This window comes from Schizosaccharomyces pombe (genome assembly GCF_000002945.2).
Source record: "Schizosaccharomyces pombe strain 972h- genome assembly, chromosome: I".
NCBI classification, from domain to species: Eukaryota; Fungi; Ascomycota; class Schizosaccharomycetes; order Schizosaccharomycetales; family Schizosaccharomycetaceae; genus Schizosaccharomyces; species Schizosaccharomyces pombe.
Window position 1 is genome coordinate 5,511,063 of NC_003424.3, and position 13,630 is coordinate 5,524,692.

The 13,630-nt window shown below is 34.1% G+C and overlaps 4 protein-coding genes and 14 long non-coding RNA genes across 18 annotated transcripts; 10 read left to right on the top strand and 8 right to left on the bottom strand.

Annotated features, from left to right (window-relative positions):
- The first annotated feature begins 46 nt into the window (after positions 1 to 46).
- SPOM_SPNCRNA.4486 lies at positions 47 to 702 on the top strand. The gene has a single exon (NR_193848.1). It is a non-coding gene; the product is annotated as a non-coding RNA (long non-coding RNA).
- Positions 75 to 1,323, bottom strand: SPOM_SPAC869.04 (formamidase-like protein; the record flags this gene model as incomplete). Its single annotated transcript, NM_001020446.2, has 1 exon — positions 75 to 1,323. The coding sequence occupies exon 1, from the start codon at positions 1,305 to 1,307 to the stop codon at positions 75 to 77; it is 1,233 nt and encodes a 410-aa protein (NP_595015.1). The 5' UTR covers positions 1,308 to 1,323.
- SPOM_SPNCRNA.4487 lies at positions 887 to 1,325 on the top strand. The gene has a single exon (NR_193849.1). It is a non-coding gene; the product is annotated as a non-coding RNA (long non-coding RNA).
- A 275-nt stretch (positions 1,326 to 1,600) lies between these two features.
- On the bottom strand, positions 1,601 to 2,291 carry SPOM_SPNCRNA.4488. Its single transcript, NR_193850.1, has one exon. It is a non-coding gene; the product is annotated as a non-coding RNA (long non-coding RNA).
- Positions 1,695 to 3,803, top strand: SPOM_SPAC869.03C (urea transporter; the record flags this gene model as incomplete). The annotated part of the gene is made up of 1 exon (NM_001020447.2): positions 1,695 to 3,803. One exon carries the CDS (start codon positions 1,695 to 1,697, stop codon positions 3,678 to 3,680), a length of 1,986 nt encoding a protein of 661 aa, NP_595016.1. The 3' UTR covers positions 3,681 to 3,803.
- SPOM_SPNCRNA.4489 lies at positions 2,441 to 3,679 on the bottom strand. The gene has a single exon (NR_193851.1). It is a non-coding gene; the product is annotated as a non-coding RNA (long non-coding RNA).
- A 74-nt stretch (positions 3,804 to 3,877) lies between the features above and the next one.
- SPOM_SPNCRNA.4490 lies at positions 3,878 to 4,290 on the bottom strand. Its single transcript, NR_193852.1, has one exon. It is a non-coding gene; the product is annotated as a non-coding RNA (long non-coding RNA).
- A 494-nt stretch (positions 4,291 to 4,784) lies between these two features.
- SPOM_SPNCRNA.4491 lies at positions 4,785 to 5,853 on the bottom strand. The gene has a single exon (NR_193853.1). It is a non-coding gene; the product is annotated as a non-coding RNA (long non-coding RNA).
- Positions 4,978 to 5,203, top strand: SPOM_SPNCRNA.280. The gene has a single exon (NR_150694.1). It is a non-coding gene; the product is annotated as a non-coding RNA (long non-coding RNA).
- Positions 5,269 to 5,889, top strand: SPOM_SPNCRNA.281. Its single transcript, NR_150695.1, has one exon. It is a non-coding gene; the product is annotated as a non-coding RNA (long non-coding RNA).
- Positions 5,890 to 5,965: 76 nt separating this feature from the next.
- On the top strand, positions 5,966 to 6,432 carry SPOM_SPNCRNA.282. Its single transcript, NR_150696.1, has one exon. It is a non-coding gene; the product is annotated as a non-coding RNA (long non-coding RNA).
- On the bottom strand, positions 5,999 to 7,736 carry SPOM_SPNCRNA.4492. The gene has a single exon (NR_193854.1). It is a non-coding gene; the product is annotated as a non-coding RNA (long non-coding RNA).
- On the top strand, positions 6,889 to 8,888 carry yhb1 (nitric oxide dioxygenase). Its single transcript, NM_001020448.3, has one exon. The coding sequence runs from the start codon at positions 6,897 to 6,899 to the stop codon at positions 8,178 to 8,180; it is 1,284 nt and encodes a 427-aa protein (NP_595017.1). The 5' UTR covers positions 6,889 to 6,896; the 3' UTR covers positions 8,181 to 8,888.
- SPOM_SPNCRNA.4493 lies at positions 8,666 to 8,960 on the bottom strand. The gene has a single exon (NR_193855.1). It is a non-coding gene; the product is annotated as a non-coding RNA (long non-coding RNA).
- Positions 8,961 to 9,495: 535 nt separating this feature from the next.
- SPOM_SPNCRNA.4494 lies at positions 9,496 to 9,728 on the top strand. The gene has a single exon (NR_193856.1). It is a non-coding gene; the product is annotated as a non-coding RNA (long non-coding RNA).
- A 484-nt stretch (positions 9,729 to 10,212) lies between these two features.
- SPOM_SPAC869.01 (amidase) lies at positions 10,213 to 12,046 on the bottom strand (the record flags this gene model as incomplete). Its single annotated transcript, NM_001020449.3, has 1 exon — positions 10,213 to 12,046. The coding sequence occupies one exon, from the start codon at positions 12,044 to 12,046 to the stop codon at positions 10,295 to 10,297; it is 1,752 nt and encodes a 583-aa protein (NP_595018.1). The 3' UTR covers positions 10,213 to 10,294.
- On the top strand, positions 10,564 to 11,763 carry SPOM_SPNCRNA.4495. The gene has a single exon (NR_193857.1). It is a non-coding gene; the product is annotated as a non-coding RNA (long non-coding RNA).
- A 1,049-nt stretch (positions 12,047 to 13,095) lies between the features above and the next one.
- prl105 lies at positions 13,096 to 13,606 on the top strand. Its single transcript, NR_191357.1, has one exon. It is a non-coding gene; the product is annotated as a Pdc2-Repressed lncRNA (long non-coding RNA).
- Positions 13,607 to 13,630: the final 24 nt, after the last annotated feature.

Sequence of the window (13,630 nt, forward strand, 5' to 3'; positions counted from 1 at the left end):
TCAAATAAAATTATAGCTATTGTTTATTTGCTTTCGAATTACGCAAAACGTCAAAAAATATTAACCGCCCAATGTTAACTATTAGCAAAAGCACAGGATCCTAGGTCAATTATTTTAGCTTTCCCGTTGGGACTCACATCAAACTCAAATATATCCATTGGAACACCAATAGTAGTACAGGAATTTGGTATATCAACAATCCCGGCAACATGACCTTGAATAGGTGCACAACTGAGTAAAAGATACAACTGATAGTCATTATATCCAAACCTTCTAAAATATTCAATAACACGTAAACAGGTTTGACGATAGGCTGTCGTAGTACAAAGATAATGCTGTTTTCCTGATTCATCAACGGAGAAACCCTCAAAAGTCAAATATCTACTGGGGCTAAAGTGTGGTTCAACGGGTCCTGGCAAATACATAGGGGACTTCATAGCTAAGTCAGATATACCGTTTTTTAAAATTTTACACTTGATAGTAATGGAACCTGCCATTTCTATAGCTCCACAAAAAGAAATTTCGCCATCACCTTGAGAAAAATGAAGATCGCCAATGGACAACTTAGCACCAGGAACGTGGACCGGAAGAAAAACTTTCGACCCTCTTGATAAATTTTTAATATCGCAATTTCCTCCATTTTCGGGTCTCCCCGGTATTGTCCTTGCTCCTTCGGATGCTACCGTTGCACTAAGTTTCTCATCAGCTAGAATACCAGCAAATGCATATGATGCATTTGGAAGCTGTGCCATTACATGAGTGCTATGAGGATTCTCAGCTACTAAAGCGCCTTCACGGCGATTCCATTCAGCCAATATTTCTTTGCTTGGTGCGGTTCCAATTATACCAGGATGAATTAATCCAGGAAATCGAACTCCTGGGATATGCCTTGAGGAGCAAAAAATTCCTTCAAAATCAAAAACTGCTTTGGCTGCCTTCGGGTAATGTTCGTCTAAAAATCCTCCTCCATTCTCTTTCGCAAAAATTCCTGAATAACCCCACGGTTGATTTTCTAAAGGCTGTACGTCTTGGATCTCAACAACTAAAACATCACCTGGTTCAGCGCCCTTAATCTCAAATGGTCCAGAGAGATAGTGGATTCTGGTTAAATCTACATTTTTAATGTCTTCTGCACTATCGTCATTCTTAATCTGTCCACCAGTCCAATCTAAGCATTCGATTTTTACCGTTTCTCCTTCGTCTATGCTTTCTGCGAATGGAATATCCGGATGCCACCTGTTATGTAAGTTTGGTTGCTCCCATGCAGGTTTATTTAAATCAACTTTGACAATTGTTCTAGGTGCCATAATCTGAAGATCACTTGGCCTTTGGTAAGCTCATAAATGCTTCTTTTATATGATCCAAATTTTTGCTATCTTTTCCAATTTTTTAAATTCATAGATAAAAAGATAAAAAACATCCATATTTGTCCTCCATTGGTGCTTTTATCAACATTTCGTTTTTGCCTCAATATGTTGTACCTTATGCTGCATATTTTGCCGATTTTATCGCCGTGGAAATATCCACAAAATAACTGGCGCGCTATGGGATAACCAATATTATTTAAACTTATCTCTAATATTGATGAAGACAAAAATACAAGGTGTCTTATTGTTCACTGCGAATAATCAGTATAAATACAAGGCATTCTGATGGTAAGAACAGGAACTTAGACTATTATTTGGAAACTCAAAATGACAGAAACAGTTCTTAACCAGGGATATGGATATGGAATCGTTATAGGTTTGGGATTTGCATTTGCAATTGTTATGATACTAGTAACGTACGTACTTAAACGTTACGTCGGAGAAGTTCAGGATTCTGAACACTTCACAACTGCTTCCAGATCAGTAAAAACAGGTTTAATATCCTCAGCAGTTGTATCTTCATGGACTTGGCCAGGTACGCTGTTGACTTCAGCAGGAATGGCTTATGAGTATGGCGTATGTGGAAGTATGTGGTATTCATTTGCATTTACAGTTCAAATTACATTTTTTACGGTGATTGCTTTACAAGTAAAAAGAGTAGCACCAGGAGCACACACAATTGTTGAAATTGTTAAAGCAAGATTTGGCCAAGCAAGTCATGCAGTCTTTTTATTTTACGCGCTTGGTACAAATATCATCGTTTCTGCCATGCTTCTCCTCGGTGGTTCTCAGGCTATATCGGCAATCACTGGAATGCATGTTGTTGCAGCAGGATTTTTACTTCCTTTAGGAGTATGGTTGTATACTGTGTCTGGTGGGCTCAAATCTACTTTCCTTAGTGATTGGACTCATACTGTTATTGTTTACATCGTTATTTTGATTACCTTATTCGTGGCGTATACCTCCTCGGTGCACATTGGGTCAATTGATAAGATGTATGATTTGTTAACCGAGGTTTCTAAAACAAACCCATCTACTGGATATAAAGGAAGTTACCTTACTGTAACAAACCGTGATGCTGTTTTTGTTGGGTGGAATATAGTAATCGGAGGATTTGCAACAGTATTTTGTGATCCTAGCTACGGACAAAAGGCGATTGCTGCAAAGCCTATATCTGCAATGAAAGGCTATTTTGCTGGCGGTTTGGCCTGGTTAATTGTTCCATGGGCCATGGGTTCTGCTGCGGCACTTTCGTGTTTGGCTTTGACTAATAATCCAGTTAGTGTTACATATCCGGACCCCGTCTCTAGTAAACAAGTTAGTGAAGGTATGCCTTTACTATATGGAATGACTGCATTAATGGGAAAGAACGGTGCTGCCGCTGGAGTTTTAATTTTATTTATGGCATCAACATCAGCAACTTCCGCTGAACTTGTTGCCTTTTCATCGGTTATGACATACGACGTTTACCGCAATTATTTTAGACCGAATGCAAGTGGTAAAGAGTTAGTTCGTGTTACACATGTTTTTGTTACTATATTTGCTGTATGTATGGGTGCCCTTGCTGTTCTTTTCAATTATATCGGTATAACAATTTCATGGATTATTACATTCATTGGTATTGCCCTCGGACCAGCTGTGTTCGGAATTACATTGACTTTATTCTGGAAAAAAATGAATAAATATGGAATGATTATTGGATGTCCCATGGGATCTATCACAGGTGTTGTTTGCTGGGTAGGATCGTGTTACAAGTTTTCTAATGGTGTTGTAAATAAGACAACCTTAAATACTCCTTATGCAAATGCGGTAGGTAATTTCACCGGTCTTTTCTCTGGATTGATTTATATTGTTCTCATATCCTACTTTTTCCCTAACAAATCAGATGATCTAAATAATCTGAATGAAAAGTTTGTGTTAGGTGATGACGCTACTGCTGAAGAAATTGTTGATGCAGAAACTGAGAAAAAGCAACTTGATAGGTCCTTGAGGATTGGAATCTTTGTCAGTTGGATAATATTTTTTATTTTGGTGATTATAGTTCCACTTCCAATGTATGGATCAAAGTATATTTTCTCTAAGCTTTTTTTTAGAGGATGGATTATTGTTATTATAATTTGGACCTTAATAGCCGCTTTGTATATTACTTTTTATCCTTTATATGAAAGCAGAGATACTATTGTATATCTTTGTAAACTAGCGATAGGAAAAGCAAAGGCCCCCGAACCCATGAATTATGTGGATGCAGTAGAAGTTGAAATTGAAAGCCTCTCTGATGATGATAAAGAGAAGAAAGCAAATGATTTTCTTTAAATCTTAACTTAAATGACAAGCTTTGCAGTCTTAAGAATTTTTGATTTAAAATTCTTAATTTATTGAGAGCATCCAATTGTGAATTTGCTTTATTACCAGAAATAATCTTAACCTCCTGGTTTCCTATGTAGCTTTTATTGCTATGAATTTTAATCTTTAATAAATCAATTGATTGCAAATAATAGCGTAATTTGAGCTTTGTCATTTTTTGGCTATGCTTTATTGCGCAAATTTAGTCCTCATTTATTCATTATACTTACTTTTGGATACAACAATAGTCCGTTTAGGTACTATTCCACTAAACGAAGATAGTAAAATAAGCGATTTCTACAGAGGTTATCATTTATCTGACTTAATGTGTAATCAAAGTGATTAATGATTTTTTAAGAGACTCTTTTGTAAATAAAAAATAAAATACATTTCAGTTGTTTGGATGTATATTTTGTAGTTGATAAGGGATTACTGAGGTTGAAAGCCCTTGAGAAACGAGGCAATACAGTGATGATTACGACGCTGTTTGTTTGTCGGGATAAAGAGATAAAGAAAAAGAAGCAGTCAAGTAGGCAATATTGACGTTAAGTGATTTTTTGTGAAAATGTCAATTATTTATAATTTTCCTGAAGAAGGTAATGAAAGATTGGGAAAATAAATAGATGCAAGTAAATTTTGTAAGATAAGTATACCCTTTATCTCTTTTGCAAATGTGTTTTGTTCGATTTTGCAATAAAAAACTAAAGTTTGTACTTTTAGTAATTGAAGGCATTTTTGCATATTTGTGCTTTTAATGCATCAGCTGTTCCCATAAACTATGTGTAAGCTTAAAGGAGAACGTTTGTTAACAAAATTAGACATTTTTGAAATATTTACACATCGTTTCTACTTATTAAATATTAATTTTTTTTCATCTTTTAAAAGTCGGCAACATTTTGAATTTATGATTATATTTGTATCAATGATATATTTGCAATTTAGTTAAAATAATCAGCTCGTAAAGAATGCTATGGCATATCAATTAAGAAGAGCTTTAGGTTACTAAAAGTTTATGATTACGGAATAGAAGATTGAAATAACTACAAAATTTTGATATCGCTAATGGGTTCGTAGTTGTGTAGTGTTTACTCAAAATCTAGTATGTAGACCCATCTGTGCAGTCGATTTTTGATGATATAGAGGTACTATTTCACAAATGGCCATAAGCAATTGAGTAAAAATAAAACTTTTTGCTCAGAATCGAGCCAAAAACTACTTAATTAAACGTAATATAAGCAAATTACCTTGAAGGTTGATACAACAAGACAAATAATTCAAAAAAGGGAATAAAGCTATGAAGATTGCGTACTAAGCTGAGAAGTACGTTTTATTGAAGGTTAAATGCAAGTTGAGAAGTGACGCTTGAATATCCAAAAGCTAAGGAAGTAGCGGTTGTCAAAGGTCAGACAGTTAGTACAATCAAAATTCGGCAAAAAAGATTCAATTTAGAAAACGAAAAGTAAAGAGGATTTGGTACGGAAAAAATTACTATGATCTTTAATATTTGCATTTGAACTTACACAACAAAGTTAAGGAATAATTGTAAACCCTTGCAATAAAATGGAATTGAAACAAATGCCTTGGAGGAGAATGTTTGCAAAAAAAAACTTTTATAATTTGTGATGTACAGATATTTTTAATAACTCTCGTTTAAGTAACAAAAAATGTTGAAGCTGAATTCGTTTTCTCAAACAAGTTATTCAACCTTACATTGACTAGGTTCTTCAACAAAAACCTATTATATTTATCAAAATTGTACTAATAGTTTTAAGTAAGCGATGATCCACTTTAACCACAGTCCTACTTTTGCAAATTATGCAAAAATGACTTTAGTTTTTGAATTGCTTGTAGTCCAAGATGTTTGGAATATCCAAATGAATTCATTTAAATCTTATCTCGTTAATATACGGCTATTTAATAGTGTGATATAACAGCAACATTGCATAAGACATGAGCTTTTTTGATTATTCTCTTTTCTCACTTTGACGATAAGAACCACGTCCTTACCAGCATTACTTTGATCTGTGCATAAGTAAGAGGGAAAAGTTCCTGAATTATTGTATTAATTTAACATCCCTACAATTTAATACTCAGATTAACTTTGTTTTCTTCAACGTAGAAGTAAAAACCATAACAAGTATCTGTGTTGAAAGATGAAGGGTAGGTTCATTAAAATTACGATACCAATGCATCACTATGTTAAATACATTCGTTAACTAAAGTGTAGTTATAGTTCTTCCTACGGTTTTCGTTACATTAGTAAATAGCTGTAACCAGGAACTAATAAGTAACGGTTACTACTCTCATTTATTATGCTGCAAAATTACGCAAATTATTTAAGACTGATTGTTACAAAAGATTTTGAGGTGTTCCTTCGGGAAAAAAACAGCAATCATTAAACAGATAATTGTTTTGGCAAATTTATTTCAAAACTGTAAACAAACGTTCCGTCGAAGTTCAATCAGTTGTCATTAGAATCATTAGAACCTGTTAAGTTCCTAGGACCCAAATTTTGCACATTACTTTTTAACATTCTAAAAACAAAACGCGGGAGAGTTTAAATGGGAGCTCAAACAGTTTAGTTTAAATGTTTTGACGAATCTTTTTAGAAATGTTGTTGCGCTTCATTATAAGATCCAAAACAGTCTATAACGGCGGACAAAAGAATTACTCAAATCATGTTAGTTAGTATATCATGCTTTATAAAGAAATGTGCTTCATTGTAATCATATTTAACAAGAGGTTGAGGCCTTTGGTTTCGTGTTCTCACTATCAACGAGGCTGAGACTTCTACCGAACGATCTAGAAGTAAGTCAATGTTTAATCAAAAGTCGCAGCCGACGGTGATGACAAACCCGAAGTGGAAATGCTCCAATATACCATTGGCAGTGAAACGTCGTACGACTGAATGCCAGCAAAAGATTTTGTAGCATACAGCTTCCCTACCTGAATGGCTTCTGAGTGGCTAACACGCAACTTGATCCGGATTAGTTAACGAGCTGTCTCCCGAGACTCCTAAAAGAAACCCAAAGCTGCAGAACGGTCATAAATGAGTTAACTTTTCAATATTGGTTACTTCTTGATTATTAATATTGTAAGTTAAAAGAATTCAAAGCCTTACTATTTTCTTGATTGATTTAATATATATATGGCATAACCGTTTGGAATTAGAGATTCCAAAGTAAAATGTCCAGTGTTGAGGTTAATCGTGAAAACGCTGATGTTGCTAATACAAATCGACAGGCAAATCTAGCAGAAGGCTATGAAATAAAAGAACTTAATGAATCGCAAAAGCAGTATATACGTTCTTCAATCCCAATCCTTGAATCATCTGGGGTAAACTTGACAAAAGCATTCTACCAAAAAATGCTAGGTAACTACCCGGAAGTGCTCCCGTACTTTAATAAAGCGCATCAAATTTCTTTATCTCAACCAAGGATTTTAGCGTTTGCTTTGTTGAATTATGCTAAAAACATTGATGATCTCACTTCGCTCTCGGCTTTTATGGATCAAATTGTGGTCAAACATGTTGGTTTACAGATCAAAGCAGAACATTATCCCATAGTGGGACATTGTCTGTTGAGCACCATGCAAGAACTACTACCTAGTGATGTTGCTACCCCGGCATTTTTAGAGGCATGGACTACTGCATATGGTAACTTGGCAAAAATTTTGATTGACTCTGAAAAAAAAGTTTATCAGAGTCAGCCATGGAACGGGTTCGTGGAATTCAAAGTTACAGAACTTATTAATGAATCTTCCGACGTAAAATCAGTTTACTTGGGTCCGAAAGATCCAGCTTTCAGAATTTCTCATGCCCACCCAGGGCAATATGTCAGTGTGCTCTGGGAAATACCTGGTTTATCACATAAAACATTAAGAGAGTATTCATTGTCTAATCGTGTTGATACTTGTAGAAATCAGTTTCGCATTTCTGTACGCCGAGTCGCTGGGGGAGTAGTTTCCAACTTTGTACACGATAACTTGAAAGTTGGTGATATCGTTGGTGTCAGTCCTCCGGCCGGTAATTTTGTTTACAAACGTTCAGAGGAAAATGTAAATCGCCCGCTTCTTTGCTTTGCTGGTGGTATTGGTATAACACCGCTTATTCCAATCATTGAGACAGCTTTATTAGATGGAAGAAAGGTAAACTTTTGTTATTCTAGCAGAAATTATGTTAGCCGTCCTTTCAAACAGTGGCTTGAGCAACTCAAACTTAAATATAAAGAGAACTTGAAATTGAAAGAGTTCTTTTCGGAGGAGTCCTCAGTTACTAAAGAGCAGATTGTGGATGAGGTAATGACTCGTATTATAAATGAAGAAGACCTAGAAAAGCTAGACTTAAGTGAATGCGACATATACATGCTTGGACCAAATAACTATATGCGTTTTGTTAAGCAAGAACTAGTCAAACTAGGAGTTGAACCAAATAAAGTACAGAGTGAATTTTTTGGACCGTATATTCCTTAAGTCGCAAATGCAGCAAAATCTTTCTGGATACTTTGCAATAACTGGTTGAATAACATTAAAGTGAAGTAGTGAATTGATGAATTTATAAAGGTTTAGAATTCTGCTGAACATTGTAAAATGTTCAGATACAGATTTTTTTAGTACTTTTTTCAAGTATATTCCGAAATAGAATGGTTTCTCAAATAATTACTTATTTATCGTTTATTATGAAGCTGATTTATTTTTATTGCTATTTGTGACTATGGATAATGAATATTACAAACTTTAAATCGGTTTACCTTTTTAAAAAAATGAACTTTACTTGATTTGAAAGCACGCTATTTTCGCATAATAATATTTTAAATCTGAAAGCAAAACTCACATTCTTGTTGTACAACAACTCCATTTTGATTTCGATTAGCACTAGCTGCAATGAGAATATAGTTAAATGTTTAAAGATAACATCAATTTAAATAAAAGTATGTGGAAATTGAATTCGTTAATAATGTGAATCTCTTGGCTGCACTTTTAAAGGCATACGGGTTATATCCGACAGCTTTTATTACAATCAGAATTCATTGTACTAGACGGATTTAATTGCTGTTGTGCACTATAGTTTCTAGACGTCCCGTATTGGTGAATTTGGTTTAGTAGACATGGTAAACAAGAACCAAGGATTCGAATGTTGAAGTATTAAAAGTTTTAAAAGGTGAATTCGATCTATTCGAGAGAAAAAAGGATTGCACGTGCGAAGGCGCTATACAATTTTCAAAATCGAGTTTGCATGCCGCAAATCTAAAATATTATCTCCTTTTGTTGCGAATACACCTGATAACGGAAGCGAGATTTTTGTTTTCGCATAGTAGGCCGTATATAGCAATAAATTAGATAAAAATATTAATCGCTTTTTCAGCCGTCGATTTCATTAATCAGCCACTAATATCTTTTGAATTATTAAACATGTCGTTCACTGCATCGATCATGTAGTAGAATCAAAGACTTTACCCTAACATTTTTATTTCATCCGCACAAATTTATCATGATGTAAAATCAATAAATTCTTGCTTTAAGTTAACGTATTCTCTAATATACTAGCAATGATATCGGTTTACGTTTTTAACCCAGATTTTAAACAACTGAATTGCTATTTTGGGCCTATAGTTCGAAATCGAAGGGAAACAAACATGCCTTCTTAAATAATTTATGATAAAGAGTTATATATACTAATACCCTCATTTTGAAGTATTACATGTAACTTACAATTTGTATATACGTTTGCAGATTTGATAAACCAGAATTTGAAATTATTTCCTTACGTTTTAAACATAAAAAAATTTTTAAGTAGAGTTCATACGTCTGATAAGCATGATTCTATATATTAAATCATTATGCACAACCTTGGGACAAAATTGGGGTAAATTGGCTAATTAATCCTAGAACTGTGTAACTACATGAAAAAGAATTGAATTAACAACACTATATTTTGCAAAAAAACTGAGTGACATATTATTAACAAATTAAAACAGTAATTAAGAACCATATTATTGAGTTTCGTTTCAAACCTCGGCTTTCTAAAATAAGGTTGTTAATAGATAATAATTGGATAACTGATTCAAATTGTAGGAATTTCAACTATTTCTGAATTTTGTTTATAAAGCTTATGATCCTATTCTTAGTAGATGTTTTTATTAATTATTGAATAAACATCTGTTAGAAACTATGGTTGTTATTTCATGGATCTAATGTAATCTTTTAAATTCTCATGTAGTAAAGTAACTATGTTTTGATGTTGAGTATTTGTCTCCAGGTACGTTTTCAGCTTTTCTTTTTTTTTAACAAGTATCATTGATTGCTCAATCTACAAATAAATAATTACATATTATATTAAAGATTGTTTTGAAAGGCCCAACAAAATATTAATGAATTTTGTAACTTTTTTATTATTTATAGCTAAACCCAAAGTAAGTAAGAACTGTTTATCGTCCATATATATATCTCATTTTGCTTAGTTAATAGCACAATTAATATGTAAAAATCATAAGATACGAAACGAGTGTAAATTAATTCGCCTGTTTAAATACTTTAACCAGAGTAAAAGAAAAAAGAAATCATATAATCTCATGAGATGTGGTTGCCTACCAAACAGGAACGTTTTTGGCAACATATTCATAAAACTTGGGTTTTGCTTTGTATTGCAGAAGATCCTCAATAGCCGATCCATATTTAATTAGTTGAGGTTCTTGCCAGGCTGAATGCATAATTCCTAATCCAAATGGTCTGCCATTTGTTTTTACACCTATAGGAAGAGTAATCATAGGATATCCTGCTTTTGCTGCTTGCTGGTAAGTAATTGATGTACCACTTGGAACTAACAAGCCATTCAATATAAAACTATCATTCGTTTTAGGATCCGTATAGTTTAATGCGTAATCAATTCCCTCATCTTGAGATGTACGACGCACGTATTCAACAGCTTGCCAGTAGGTTTCATTTTTAACTCCACCCCATTCCAAAGATGCCAAAAATCCATCTTGACCAGATGAAAAAGCGGGTACAATATTTGGTTTTCCTCCTTCTGTTCCCATATATTTATTGTTATATTCAACAATATCCTCTAAAGAATGTATCTCTGTATTTTTTACTTCTGATAAATAACTTTTTATATTGTTGTAGAAATCCACTTTGACAACCGTATATTCTGATTCATTGACGGAACCCAATTCCCAATTCCATCCATCATTAGAAATTACATCCAGGTTATAAAAATTTGTATTGTTGTAAACAATAGCCCCGGCTTCTTCGATTTGTTTAACTACCTCTAATAAACGATCAATTTCGTCAGCCTTAGCATTTTGCCAAAGCCTTTTCCATGGAAGTCCAAATCTCGCGCCTTCTAAAGATGTTTTGTTGGATAAAAATTTCATGTAATCACCATCTTCAGGAGTCTTTCCTGTCTGGTTCAAAGTGTAAATATCATTTTCATCAATACCCCACATAGACTGGAAAACATAAACAGCGTCTCGAACTGTTCTGGCAATTGGGCCTGTTGTGTCTTGGTGTTCAGACTCTGGAATAACGCCATATCGAGAGGTCAGTCCTACTGTGGGCTTCAAACCTACAACCCCATTTCGCATGGCTGGGTCAATTATACTTCCATCAGTTTCAGTCCCCAATGCAAATGCAATCATGTTTGAGGCAACTGATATTGCGGACCCAGATGATGAGCCGCCCGGATTCACTGTTAGATTAAATGGGCACCTTGATTGCCCACCACGTGCAGAATAGCCCTCACTGTAGTCATTAGACCTCATATCTGCCCATTCTGAAAGCGTCGCATGTCCAAATAGTACTGCCCCTGCCTCTCTCAATTGCTTGACTACGTACGCGTCTCTAGGAACGATTGAGCCCAACAAAGCATAAGAACCAGCTGTGGTGTCCATCTTGTCTTTTGTTGCAAAATTATCTTTCACTATAAATGGGATACCATGTAGTGGTCCTCTAATTATCCCATTAGCTCGTTCATCATCTAGTTCCGAAGCAATTGTCAATACGTCAGGGTTAAGTTGTAGAATTCCATTAACGTAGGGATTTACTTGTAGATACCTATCTAAGTAACAGTGAACAATATCAGTAGAAGTAAGAATTCCATTTTCCATGTAGTTCTGCAGCTGATCAATAGTAGCATCCTCTAGCGTTATATTTTGACATTTGGGCATCGGAAAAATATTGGTTGAATTTGTATCAGGATATACGTATGTGGTGAAATTGACTTCTTGAGAAGCAACTAATGTACTATTTGTAGTTGTTTTACTTGACTGAAGTAATGGGATAGCAAGACCGTGTTTTGCTAACTGAGCTAGTGTAAGAAACAAAAGTTGAAGCTTCATCCTGTACAGAAAAAATCAGTTCCTTAAAGGGGAAGCAAAAAAAAAAGATATCTACTTTAAGGGTTAGTTCATTACTTATATATACATTCTTTCTTATCTAATACCGTATGCATCACGTCCCTCAGTACTCTTATTACAAGATTGTATCTAAAAATTTTAATCTAATCAATTTTTTGTGAGCTTTGCTACGCTTCGACCGATAGTTGGGAAACTGGGCAAAACGGACTCAACTTTTCCGCTATGATAAAAACCGATAATAAAAGCAAACGATATCGGAGTATCGGAGTGTGAGAAATCAGTCATGTGATAGATCAGTCCTTAAAGTACCAAATACCACAATAAAAAGCATTTGCGATGTTTTCAGGGTGTAATTTTTTTTTTATTTTGTGTGCTAATATTAATGGCAAACGGTATATACTCTTTTGCAAAATATATTTTGCTTTGGATTTTCTTAACCATAACGAACGAAAAACTTAAAACATTATTATGTAATGAGCAAGGAAACTTTATAAAAAAAGTTAAAAGTTGTTGAGGGTGAATTGTAAGGCGACGTACTTTAAACGTGACTTTTTTCAATACTAATTGTATAAAAAGTTGCCGGTCCTTAAGCAAACCAAACCCCAAGTGAATTGATGTGTTGATTTCAAATGAGTAGCCTATTTCAAAGCACCTTGCTGCGTTATCACTAATATGATTATAAATCTATTCCGATTAAACAGAACACCAATAATAGTATGTCTAATACATTATTTATTTTCGAAATATTTATCAAAGCAGAGTATTTCATTTGATAAATTCCTGTTTTTGGTTTTCGAAAATTAATAACTGATAAATGGTGATTTTTCGTTACCGTAACACATTGGTGCTCCTATTATTATATGTTAGTGCTTCAAAGTTTAAAACCAAATTTTGCATTAACAGTTTTTCTTACCTGAATACTAGTGCTCACATTTGTTTATAGCATTTGCAACTATTATGGCTTACACATTTTTAAGAACTACGTTTGAAAATTACTTTTATTTTGTTTTATTTTTTAATTGTTCGTTTTAAAAACTATTGTCCTTAGTGCTGATTATGCCATGTTTCTATATCAAGTGCTCATACCTGAGCTTCTAGCAGCATTGATTCCCTTTTTAATGTTCATTCTATATAAAAATCAAAATCGATTTCTTGTTTCGAATAATCGATTGTAACTTCGAGACCACACCATTTGCTATTTTAGGTTAAACAGAATTTGATATAAGGAAGAAGCAGTTTTCCCTTCAAGTTCGGCATGGCTTGTGATGGAAGGAAAATTTATCCGTTATTTTTGAAATAGTACATTCCTTTAATTAGTGGGATAGAAAATGATGGACGAGGCATGCCTTTGGAAGGCATCTTATATCATACTTGAAATACATATATCTTGGCAGGATCTTTAGGAGTTGTACATGTAATTTGAACTAAAATGGATTGTGCTTTATTTACGTTTTTGTATAAAAATACGATGCATGTCAGCACAATTTGCAAATACGTTTTACTTCCAACCGCGCATGCAAGATGGAATATATGATGCTCTGCAAAAAACAATTGTCAAAAACCATA